Source organism: Lepidothrix coronata, unplaced genomic scaffold, assembly GCF_001604755.1.
Source record: "Lepidothrix coronata isolate B3197 unplaced genomic scaffold, Lepidothrix_coronata-1.0 Scaffold38, whole genome shotgun sequence".
NCBI lineage: Eukaryota > Metazoa > Chordata > Aves > Passeriformes > Pipridae > Lepidothrix > Lepidothrix coronata.
The window spans coordinates 786,023-799,270 of record NW_016690218.1 but is presented as its reverse complement, the minus strand read 5'-3'; the positions used below and the strand labels follow the sequence as shown (position 1 = coordinate 799,270).

General features: G+C 39.0%; 1 protein-coding gene across 6 annotated transcripts in view; it reads right to left on the bottom strand.

Moving 5' to 3' along the window:
• The window catches only part of LCLAT1 (lysocardiolipin acyltransferase 1), a 116,213-nt gene that overhangs the window by 76,710 nt on the left and 26,255 nt on the right, over positions 1 to 13,248 (bottom strand). For 5 of the 6 annotated variants that reach the window (XM_017812931.1, XM_017812933.1, XM_017812934.1 and 2 more), the window contains one exon: positions 260 to 428. In XM_017812931.1, the coding sequence (XP_017668420.1) occupies positions 260 to 424 (165 nt within the window). In that variant the 5' untranslated portion in view covers positions 425 to 428. Of the gene's footprint in view, positions 1 to 259; positions 429 to 5,459; positions 5,532 to 13,248 lie in introns of those variants that run through there. The other variant, XM_017812935.1, reaches the window with a different exon arrangement.

Genomic DNA, 13,248 nt, shown 5'->3' with positions numbered 1-13,248 from the left:
TCTGCCCGGAGGGCTGGGAATCGAACCCGGGTCGCAGCGGTGAGAGTGCAGCACCCTAACCACTAGACCACCAGGGGCCCCAACACAGTTTGCTACTCTGAGCTAAAACCCAAGTTTCCGCAGACAGTAAGTGTGTTAGGGCCCGTTTCGACAAAAGCATAAATACCTTAAAAAAAAATAAAATGAAAAGTGTTAGTGGGCAAATTAAATTGTGGGATTACAGACAATTGCCCAGAACTTGGCTCAAACTGCAACTTACCACTGGGAGTGTGAGCCAAGTGGCCACGATGCAGTCGGTGATCCAGCGATACCAGGCCGGTGAGATGAACATCAAAGGTAGAAAAGGACCAAGCATGAATATACTCCCAAAGAAACTTCCCAAGAATAGTGCAAGTACAAAGTATATCCCTTTCCATGACACCATGGCTCTGAAAAAGAAAGTTGGCATTATGTTAGAGAGACAAACTGAAATTACATAATTCTTCAAGTCTGTAAGCCCAGTTGGAGGTAATATTCCCCCTTTTTTCCACAGCTAACAACACATGATGACAGTAAACACAATCAAAATGTTCTACTTCACAGGCAGCAGCAAGAAAAGGACTTCATAAACACAGTGATTTGTAAGGTGAATTGGGATATTAAAGGGGCCATAAAAGTATCGGCTACATCATAATTTCCTCCACTTATTACAATATGCAGTTACACTCAAAAATTCTCAGCAAGCTATTTTTATTATCCAAAGGTACAAAAGAGCTATATAAGAGAACACCAGCTACATTAAACTTTTCAGCCATTATCTTTGTCATTGGTGAAGCACTAATGTTACCATTTTCTGCAGACAGGAAACTTTGCTAAACATAGGGTTGCAGAAAGTCATCTTCCCCACCTAGCAAGGGTCTACGTGTGACCTCCATCACAAACCACTCAAGCCTGATGAGCGTGACCAGCCATTTCAAATGCCAGTTCCCTTTTCATCCCAACAGGGCAGGCAAGCAGTGGCTGAAGCCTCCCGATCCACCCTGGCTCAGAGAACTCATCACTTTCTGAAGTCTGACGTACTTCAACTGTCCTTATCAGTTATTTTCCAACTTAACTGCACCAAAAAGCCAACAGCCTTTGGTTTTCAAGGCAGTAGTCCAGACTTGAAATATTTCAGTGTCTGTGCTATCAGCTACATCCCTTATTATAAATTGAAATGTACAGTACACTGAGCTTCTTAATGCGTTACGGCAGAACACTCAGCAATCCTCCAAGCATTTGTAATAGCTACAAGCTTTCACAATTTAGCAACTACTACCAGCTATGACAAAGCAAATGTGGAAATATCAATTCTCTAAATTAGGGCCCAAAAATAGACTGTTTTCATCTATTTAGGACTCAGCCAATTGTTTATAAAATCAAAGGTTAAGTAGAAGTCACTTTTTAGTCACTTTACTGAATTCCTTTTTTGACAGGCTATTTTAGAAATTATAAGAGCTCAGTTAGACAGGACTTCAGGACAAGAAAAACAGGAAGCTGGTGGTTTTAATTTTAAAATGAGCAATGGAAAAGTAATCCATTAAGCCTTATGTACTGTAACATGCATGATTCATCTCAAGCATGGTGTTGTACAATGTCCATAGCAATAATGTTTGCACAGCAAAGTATTTGAAAGACAAGAAATGGCAACACTAGTGTTGCTAGCACACGAACTTGCTTCTGCTACTTCATGTTGACAAGTAACAAGAAAGTAGCTCTATTTTGAGATACTTTTAGGTTTAAACAATTTCCTAAACTGTACTGTATTTGGAGAAAGGCCGAGAGAAGAGGCCATGCAAATTTGTTAATGCAAGAAGGATACAGGAAGCTGTATTTAACTCGACTTTTGCAGCATAGTAAAACAAGTAACATTAAATACAAATGTTTGCTGATAGCTATATCAGAAAGATTTTAACACAATGAAATTTGAATTCAAACAAATGCATATTATTTACATCCTGGAGTACAGAGCCCTCGCTTTTCTACCAAAAGCAGGAACTAAATAACCAGATGTCTACACATATGCACAAGCAGGACCAATTCTGACACATCAAGGCTTGAAGAGCAACGCACTGAAGTAACAACGTTCCAACTGCCTTCTTGTATTTGTTATTGCAAACCTCTGTGGGGAAACTTCAAAATAAAGGCAGAAGAGGACAAAAAAACCCCCAAAACACAAACCCAAAGAAAAACAGAAACAACAGAAAGTGAATAGAACCCCCAAACATTAGTTGCAGCAAGACCAGAAGAAAAAGCCTTCTCCTGACATCAAGATTTGAGACCTACTGCAAAAGGCAGCAGAGAGGTTTAAAATTCGGTGTGCTTGACCTAATCAACATTTTTTGAGGAATACACTGGAAAACAACCGGAAACATGTAGGCACAGTGCTCTCAGGCACCTGGTGTGATTCTTGGAGTGTCACGTGCAGGGCCAGGAGTTGGACTCTATGACCCTGATGGGTCCCGTCCAACTCAGGATATTCTATGATTCTATGATTCTATGAAAGACCACTAGTAGACAGAGAACAAGAGGTTTTTAAGCTTTAGCCACCTACGCTGGTCCTCTGTGAGGCTGCTCAGAGCCTTTGGTCATTGGTCAGACGCAATGACCTTCCCCAGGCAGACACCCTGGCTCCAACAGGCTGCAGGCAACACGGAGCTGACGCTCCAGTCCCAAATACCTGAGTACTGCACACAGGTAACCACAGAGCTAATGAGACGTCGCTCTGTCATCCTTCTAAACTCCTAGGAAAGCAATGTGGGTCATTTATTTACAGGCTGTCCTTTTCACAGTTTACACTAGTCCTTACCTCAAAGTATTGCACACAGCAAAAGAGTTAAGGAAGATTATTATTTTTTTTTATTTTATGTGAAAGACTGTCTCGTAAATACTTTTTTTGTTTGTTTTAGATGAAGGTATCTGAGCTATGGAAAAGACCTGATGAAGTTCTGAATTTTCTTCAACCAGCACTCCAGCCGTACTTTCTTTATCATTACAGTATATACATATGTGAGTTATACTGCATTCCAGCGGGCAGAACACCGTGGTGTTTATTTCTAGACACAAAAGATACCATGTGTGTTTTCAATTGATGCCATTTATCACTCTTGAAGCCAAATTTTTAGTGTGATACATACCGCATTTCACTTATTGCTTCTATATAATACATTATAGATCTTTACACATGCACATATGCATTTATCTAGAATAATGGGTAGATTTTGCCTCTGAATTACCTCTACCATACAATAAAGCACCTACCATGCTAAGAGGTATGAAAAACAACTCCCTCTGAATGAATTTGAGCAAAACTGCGAGCTGAGAAGCCTGTGACAATGTGAAGAACTTACAGCAGAGAGTAACCATCCAGTTGGCTTTCTGAAAACAACTCATTTTAGTAAAAAGCTCATTTTAGTAAAAAGGTCAAATTGTTAATACACTCAACCCATTTGTTTTCATTTGTGGGTTCACATGCTGGAGTTACAGCCTGGACAATAGTTTACATGATTTAAAATACATCTGCCTACACACATCAGTTGAGAAACATTTACATATACTCTCATTTTAGCCAACAGTCAAGAATGGATAGTCATTACCCAAGGTGCTGCTGGGCACCTTTGTTGCCAAGATCACATCCTGGGCTGCCCAGCAGAAGAGTTGTTCTGCACAGGGAGGGCAGAGAGGAGGCTGAAGCCCCAGGATGGATTTGACACAGCCACCAGACCAGGTGCACTGCTGAAACCTTGTGCACCCTCTAATTTAAATGATGCACAGAGACAAAGCAGCTTCTTGGCTGTGAGTACAGTGCACAAGTTTGTAAACTCTGCGGAGCCAGCTCTGGGCAGACAAAATAGTTAGTTACAACTTTGTGTCCTACCAAAGCTTCAGTAAAGTTTGGGAATTGCCCCATCTCTGAAGCAGTACAGTCATGTTCATGCAGCACCGCAACCTGCCTAACAAATCCTCCCCTGCTTCTCCTCTTCCCAACAGCAACCCTTCTCCCAGCTCTGCATCCCACATCTCTCATCCCGATGCTACAATACCCCTCCCATGGATTCCCCCATTCCATCCCCCTGCAATACCAGCTTGTTTGGGCAGGTGAAGAGCAGCAGGCTCCAAGGGGCCCTCCTGGAATGGGAAGCTGCAGTGCTGAGGACTGCAGACTTGGCAAGTGGGCTCAGCTGTCGGGTCCTGCTAGGCCAGGCCATGCTCTGCACACCCCTGTCAACTTGTTGGCACTGCAAGGGCTGTTGCACCCAGTTTACCATTCCAGAAACCTACCACCAGAGACAAGAGGGAACTGACTCTATTATCATCCTTTAGCATCCCTCAGCCCCTTAAATACCTACCTTAGAACCAAACTGCCTCTAAGATATGTCAGCCATCCCAAATCTAACATCTGCATTCAACAAGAGAAGTAATAGCTACAAATCAATGCAAAATACATGCCTGCAACTTCAAAACATGATTAAAAACCAGCCAAATAATCTCAAAGAAGAAGGAGTACTTAATGAGGACTTGTAAAATGATCTAAAACAAATGTGAAAAATCTCAAAACAAAGAAAATTGGAGCTGACTCATGTCAGAGATGAGACACCCAAGAAATGAATTAAAGGATTCAACAGGAAGTCTGAACGAATCCAAGCATTTTTTAAGTACAGAAGTATTCTGTTACTGTTGCTGGCAACTATCTCTTTCTAATCCAGCAATCACTCTCAACACTGGATTTAGCATGTATGATGGCCTCTGTGTATCTTTAAAGCCGCTTTCCATTTGCTGTGTGGGTCAGAGCTCAGGAGAAACACTCAAAATTATTTTACAATTCAGACTGAAAGCTGCAAACAGTGAGAAAGACAGCACCCTCATACTGGGCTTGTAGTTCTTCATCTATTTCATGGCAGAACTCCAAGTTATTGGGGTACTGTACTTCACATGTTCTCGTTGCCATAGCAGAAGGAAAACATGCTCTGTCTCCAGGTAACTAGAAACAATAATTCTTAAAATACAATTTTTGCTGTCTATTTCAGTTAATTTTAAAAATTCTTGGCTACAAGGGGACAAATTACTTTCCCAAACAGTTTTTGTAAACTTCATATTTATTAGACTATTTACTTAAAATTATTTCAATATTCTCTACAAACAAAATGTTTGCATAGTAACATAAAGCAAATGCACCTTCCTGTGATCCGATTTTGGCTTGTTTTGCTTAACATCTAAATACTTTTATTGAAAGTATAGCTGGAAGGACAGACAAACCACATCTTTTTGTGATGATGATTTCAAAAGGTTTTCAACAGCCTGCCCTCTACATCAAAACTTTTTTTTCGCAACTGCTTCTACGGCTTGTAAGCGGGCAAAGGATGCAAAATAAGTTTATCTGCTGAGAAACAAAAAAGTTCTAAACTTAAAGGTCTAGAAATTTCAGAGGAGTCACGACTCACCACAGGATTCACGTTTCCTTAACAGCTCCTGGCTAATTCAAAGTTCTTGTACAAATGGGTTAATTTGTCTTCCAGGTTCAGCACGGCATTAAGCAATACTACCTGACAAACAGAGCCAGCTGCCTGATAACTAGAGAGATTTTTAAAGGCTTAGTACTGTGAAGTGAGCAAATCAGGTTTTATTTTACCACTGAAAAGATAAGAAATGCTCTTCAGTGCCAATAAAACAACAGTGTATTATTACTGGTCAGCATGTTTCCATTCAATCAGCACAGGCAATACAACTGTTCATTAGCCTTCAAAAACTGAATGGGGACTTCTATGCACTGGATCTAATGCTTCTTTCAGTCAAATACCAATGGAAAAGGTAAATGTTATCTTCAATTCAAATCAAGCAGAAACTCACACAGATAAACAATTATGACTTTTCCCTGACAGTTCTGCAAAGAAAGCAACCAGTTAACTACAAACTGACTTCACTTTCTTCTGCATTTCTTCTAAGCACGGTAAATGAAAGAGGAGAGCTGGAAATTCCAGCTCCCATATTCAACTTCGCATTTTAAACATAATTCCCAAATCATAAGACACAATTTTTAAACCTTTGATCAGGGTGAAGTGAATTGAACTTCAAGGAGGTAGGCAAGAGGGGAACAAAACCTGCCAACTTTCCAGGTGTCTATTAAACAAGCCATCAAATCAATAACTCAAACTTTTACTTGTTCACTGTTTTTAAGGTTCCTAAGCAAAATCATCTAGACAGGAGAGTGAGCAGGCGGAGGGACAGCCCTTCCCAGCTTGTGAGGCAAATAAGAAGGGGTCTCAGCAACAAGTGAGCAGTGGCCAAGTGACAAAACATCAGCCAGACAGACAAAATTTCAGTGGAAATGACCCATCCAGGCAGAACATCTGAAGTTCAACAAAATCACACTTTTCTATTTGAGCATTTTATGCTGTTCTTCCATATCAGCATTTAAAAGGAAATTTTTTATCGATTCTCGCACTCAGAGCAAGAAACTAGTTTCTATGTAGTACCATATTTAAAATGAAATTTGTTCACAGCAAGCTTTTGTAGGTTGACTCCATTGTATTTCCAGATCTAAAACTTACCCCATCTCTTCTCACTTGTGCCTCAGTTAAAAGAACTGCAGAAATAGCAAAGGTTATAGGGGAAGCAATGACAGGAGAAAGCTGAATTATTAATTGCAGAGATATCCACTCTAATCAGTAGCCCACACAATACAGACAAGATGCTCCATCCATCTCAACAGACCTCTCTATGAACTACATTTTACTTCTGATCCTTTTCTTGGGCATTTCAGTATTTTAAGGAACATACAAATATGGCACAAATCACTATCAGAGAAAAAAAATATGAGAAGAAACAGTCACTTGACCATTAAAACCACTTCCTTTTTATTCAGTTCTTGCATTTAAAAACCCTAAAAGATTCATGTATCATAAAACAATACAGGATAGGGCAATAAGAGGTAATAATCATCACAAACCACACCCCTGACCCTGTCTAACAGTATAGCAGATATTAGCTTACACATGCCCAAAATAAAAAGTACAATACTTAATGAGCAATTTCCGTAAATATTACCAATAAAATATGATTACTGCTGCATTTTACAACTTATTTTCTCTTTTATTTGCCAAGACTTAATCTGACTATTATAATTCAATAAAAAATTTAACAGAATATTGAATTTGCTCTTCCAAGTAATTGTGTCTTTCCAAATGCAAAAACCCTGGCTGAGATCCTTTGCAGTACAGCCTTTAGGTTCTGTAAGCGGGTAATTCAGTCAGGGTACAAACATCAAATCAGTCTGATGCTTTTTCACCCTCGTTTACCTGTACTCTTTCCACTGTTGCTCCAGACAACCATTAGACCAATAAAGCCGGAATGGGAGCACGAGCTAAGGTATTTGAAATCATTTGTAAGACGGTGTCATGCAATAGCTACAGCTGCTTCCTGAAAAAAACTCCAATGATTTATGGAGAAGTAGCTTGCTTCTGTTCCTTACTATAATCAGAAAATTTAGATGAATTGACAAGTTTGAGCTGCTGTAGGAAGAACTGCACAAGAGCTTTTTCTAGCAAAAGCTATCTCATTTTTTTATTATGCCTATTGCACAGACACAAATAATTTTGAATTAATTCTTCAGACCTTTCCATGCATACAGTTGTTCTCTGCAGTATCCATCAAGTTACTGAGACCTCACAAGCCTGTACTGAACAGCAACCAATATAAAAAGAATGCCCTGGTTGACAAGTCATCAAAAATAGGTTTGGCAGACAAAGAACAGCTGTTTTATTTCCCCCATCCTGCCTTTAAATAAAAGAAACAAAAAAACCTCCAAAACTTTGCAACAAACATGGAACAGTGGTCAGTTTGGGGGGGTTTATTAGATACTTCATGTAAAACCGGTAGGTCAGCTCCAGGCCCAGTCTACTTTTCAAAAAAGTTACATGTGATCAACAGCTGGCAAATCTAAGTCCCCTGGTTTTCAAAGTCTACAGCAGATCAAAAAGCTGACCAACACTGATGGATAAGAAATCCAAGTGAAAATTATGAAAAACAGATAAAATGTTCCACTTTGTAATTCGAGATGTTACAAACAAACCAATAAATCAAATTTTTTTTTTTCCCCTGCATAAGAGCACCTCAACACCTTAGTTCAGAGCTATTCTTCATAGGGAGGGGTGGCACTTATAACTTCAGAAGGACCTATTTCACAATAAAATCCTCAGCTGGAGAACAGAAATAGAGGACTCCAATGCTGAAGAACAGTTACTAAAATACAAAACTAATAGTGTTCAGTGGAGTATCTTTAAATCTCTGCCACTGGCATTAAACCAAAATCACACTCAGGGAAGGACAAATCCATGAAACTTCTAATGGCTTTTCTACCCTCATCTTGACAAAATTTTGTCATCAACTTAATTCAAAAGAAACGCAGGAGACGTGTATGAACAAAACTCATACAGCCTGTTCAACATGCTATGAAAACCACTGAACATCACTAACAGCATGACAGAAAGCTTATGCTGACTCACATTATTCGAAGAGTGCAATTATGAAAATACAGAGGGGTAATGCAAAAGCAGACTTCCAGAAGCCCTAAGCAAGCTACTCAACCTGGAAAAAGTTTCACTGAAACCTTTGTATTTGTGACCAAAGAGCTCTCTCATTTCTAGAACAGATTATGTTAACCCAAACAATTCATCCTTTTCCAAATGAATTTGATTCTGGGTAATACTACAGCATAGTTGGGTTTTTTTTAACCAACACAGCCTTTTTCTTTAGTATCTTTTATACTATGACAGGCACCACCTGTAGGGCAACAGTGATTTCTAAACTGCTTTATACCTTTTCCCAGTAGCATGTTACATGCTATAAAAGTTCAGCAGGTCCCCAACAGCAAACTTACTGAAGCCAATGAGTCTCCACCTAGAATCAGTTGCAAGATCAGATTATGAATTTTATCTACTCTCAGAACTGGTAAAAGGCTGAAAAGAAAGACTAGACACTTATCTTCATTTCCCTATCATGTAAGTAATTCTGGTTCAACAGCACTTAGATGAGAAATGGAGAACACTGTCCACAGACAAATTTGTGTTACTATATTTTTTAATAATAATAAAGATAAATTGCTATTATCAATGGCATATAACTCAGCCAAGCCTCTGAGCCTGTGCAACTGCCTCAGGCTTTTTGAAACGCATTTCCAAAACAAATATCAAAGAAAAAAACCATTTGCAAATAACATTACAAATGTTCTAGCCATTTAATTGGAAAATTCCATTTGAGAACTTGAAATTTTGCAGGGCTGCCTTTGTGTCAGTACACAGCACTGAGGCATACTTACACGTCAGCAAGTATCACAAGTTTATAACAACTTTAAAAGCCACATAAATTGTAGTTTTCTACACGTTGGGCTTACAGCCTGGCTGCTTTCCAAGGTAAGCATAAAAGAAACAATAGATCAGTTACCTGGGAGGCTCTGAAGCAAAAGAAGAAAAATACAGTAGTTTTGCAGAAAATTGACAAACGTTTCATTCCCACTGGAAGCAGCAGAAACAGTTTATTTGCATTTGCTCCATTTCCAGACATGAAATCCTGTTTTCAATCTATTATGTTTTGATGTACATCAACATTCAAAGCGTTATGGTCAAAAACCACATGTTGCCAAACTACTGTCCCACTATCAACTAATAAAATTTCTACTTCAAGACCTTACAGTAAGAGAGGAAGTTCTGCTGTGCTATTCAGAGTGTTCTAGACAACAGCCTTCAAACCTCGTTTGGTGACCTCACCAGCAGGATCAGTCACCAGCGTATCTGGATATTTCTAAGGTTACATTACAAATCACTGCTAAGAAGTGTAGCTTTAACCCCATCTTCAGCTCTGTAACTCTTTCTTTCTACCAGCCACAATGGGAAGCTTCTCTCCTCTGACAGGACTCCAAAGGGACGTCCCCAGGGCTTTGAGTGGATCCAGGTCTTCAAAGCCATTTCTAACAGAGCACTGCATTTCACAGTGTAAACCACCTCCATGGTGCTGTGTGTAGATTCAAGCTTTGCCCAGGAAGATGCAGAACTGAGCTGAGTTCATCTGTACTTGAGATAATAAAGCTCTGTGTCTCAGCAGGGACTCTCAGCCCATGCACAGCAGCAGGATGATGCAGACATGGTGCCTCTTGTGCCAGGGCTACTGAATCTGATTTTATAAAACCCATGCCATTTTTCTTCAAATCTAAATGCTCTCAAAGCCAGAAAATGTTTTATCAATATAGTATAATAAAGCAACTCATGTTCCTTGTTAAAGCTGAATGGCTTTGGTCCCTCAAACACCTAGAAAGATATGAGTGATCATTTAATTCTTACTTGTAAATGTTTTTGCATTTACCTGCAAAGGATCCAGTGTTATTGACAAATGAATAACAAAATATTTTGCATGAACATTTACCAAGGTCATTTTAGCCTGTAACAAATTACCAGTATAAGCAGCTAAATAAAGTAATTCAATGTTGAGGCAACCAGGGGAGTTATCTGCCAGCGCTTATGCAATACTTTACTGAGCTGCCAGACAAACTGAAAAAAGCAACATCTAAGACCAAGACTTTTAGCTTTTTATTATGTAAAATAGTAGCTCATTTGAAACAGAAACTCAGTTTCTAATAAAATTTGCCAGAACTGAAAGGAGCTTATAAAAATAATTAAAAGTGGTTTAATAGGTGTATTTCCCATCACAAAGACCAAGTGAATGTTACAGTAAGAATGGGTTTCAAGTCAGCTGCAAATACATTTGGCAGTTGCAGATTCATCAGACAGACATGCTGTGGTATACACATAGATGCAAGGCAATCCAAGAACAAAGTATCCATGAAATAATTACAGAACAGCAAGTGACCTAGTCAGGGAAATAACCTATTACAGCTATTCAGGGACTACCAGATTTTACACATGTGAGCAATCCTCTGGCTTAACAAGAAGAGGGAGGAAAGAAGGAAATCCTCACAAGAACTAAAGACAAAGAGCCTCCCAACATGCACTTGGGGCATTGTTACAGACCAACTGACCCCTTCCAGTCTCTTACTCAGTACCACCAATATTGCTATGAAAGTGCCTTAGAAGCTGCAAAGTGATAGGGGAAAAGAAGAAAAAGACAGAACAACTTTTAAAAGACTCTGATCACTGAAGGAAAAAATTGTTTGGATCATTCAGAAAACTACACTGCTCACACCTAGAGAATGAGAGGCCAAAAGATAAAACCCTGACCTACACCAAAACTGTCACGTGGAAGATAAAGGAGACAGGTGACAAGGTAGAAAAAGTCTTGAGAACATTATTGATTGGTACGCACTCTTCCACTTAAAATAAATACCAATGAAAAAGAATTCTAAGAGGAAATGCAATGAGTCAATCTTTGCACTAGGTAAATCATATCCAAAAAAAGGAAGATATTATCCAGAAATATCCAAATCGGGAGTCTTCTCATAGCAGTTTCTATAGTCATGAAACATGTTCAGCATCAGCTGTATCTAGATTTTTCTTTAGGGTCAGAAAGATTTAAAGTTAATGACCTAGCAATTCATTGTAAGGATTTTTTATCCCCCCTCTCTTGCTACAAGAATCTCTCTTCCAAGATCTAGCATTCTCTCAGTTATTTCCAAGTGGGAACACACCCTGTCATGTGTTTCCCCTTTTACCAAGTGCCTTGATCTTTCAGGAAAAAGATTATAAAAACCCACAGAATTCCTGGAAAGAATCTGTTCTTTCTGATTAGCATACTAGTATCATAGACACGGAAGCGAGAAAGCTTACCTTCAAGGTATAAAATATGCTCATTAATAAGTGAAGTAACTGGGCAACTGACTAAAGATATATATGAGAAAGCACGTACATCTTTCTAGCTGCATTTAAAGCTGTAAAAGAATTCTCAAATGCAATCACAGCTCTTAAAATGCATTTAATGAGTTCATTGCAATGGGCATTGTGGACGTGATATTTTTATTGGGGAAATTATAAATCATGGACTTGTCAAAAATAGATGGTTATGACATTCCACTCCCCTCTCTTCCTCATCAGCTTGAGGATTTCTCTCCCTGTGTTTTCTGAAAATAAACACATTGCTGAAATTCTCAGTGTGATTCCAAATAACCAAAGGACTGTATGCTTTTACTTACTGGGACACTTTTCATTCAAACACTACAGCCTCCAGAAAATGAGTCCACCTCTGGTATGACTGCAAGGCATGCTGAAGTCAAAAAAAACCCCACAAAGTTAAACACGGAAGCATCAGCATTAAAATAACAGCACTGACAATGAAATATTCTTTTGTTCCAAAGCTACGTGACATTTTCATCTAAGCAAGGAAGAGACAACTATCTTATTTCAGAGCTGAACATCTAAGTATAGGATATTTTTGTTGCCAGCATGACCATCAAGCAAACAGCTGGACAAGCTCTTGATAAGAGGAAGAGTAGTGACAGGAAATGACGCAACACAAGAACCAAAGACCTGATATGACACAGTCTCACTTGAAGCCTATTAAAACCATTCCTTTATGGTATCATAAGTAAATACTAACAAAAAAATGGAAACTATTTAGACAAACTGTAGAAACATAATCTTCATCAAACAAGGGACAGCAAAATTGTTCCGACTCTGTACTAAAATGTTACGAATTAACTGGCAGTTGGGTCAACTTCCCATCTTTCCCAAAGGTATAAAACCAAGACAACTTGCAGGGATGCTGCTTTCCAAGCTCACAGGCAGAATGAATAGCATGGGAATTCCTATTCTAGTAGAGGCACCAAATCAAGATGCACTCACTCCTGTATGTCTTAACTCATACTGGGTGTTAAACCTAATTCTCTACAACGGCACTGAAATAAGGGCCCCAGTGACAAGTAAGGTCCTGCCCTTCACAGTTCTGACTTCTCCTCTCAGCAGGTCCACCTTGAACAACAACTGAGGCAGTAACACCTCTGAAAAAGTTAGCTGTGATTATTAAGTTAAAAACTCCAACTTTCACAGGGGAACATATATGGACACTTCTTCTGAGTGCTTCCACTCTTAACACTAACATAGTAAGTATGTACTTTGATATGAATTTCTGTAAGAGCACTGGCTTTCCATGAGGGTAGCTCTTAATATGCAGTTGGCCCTAAAACCTCTCTACAGAAATGCACAAAGAATTACACCGCTTAATTTAAAGATTAATAATACATTTGTCATAGCTTAAATAAAAGATAAAAGTTTGCAACTTCTATTATGGTAT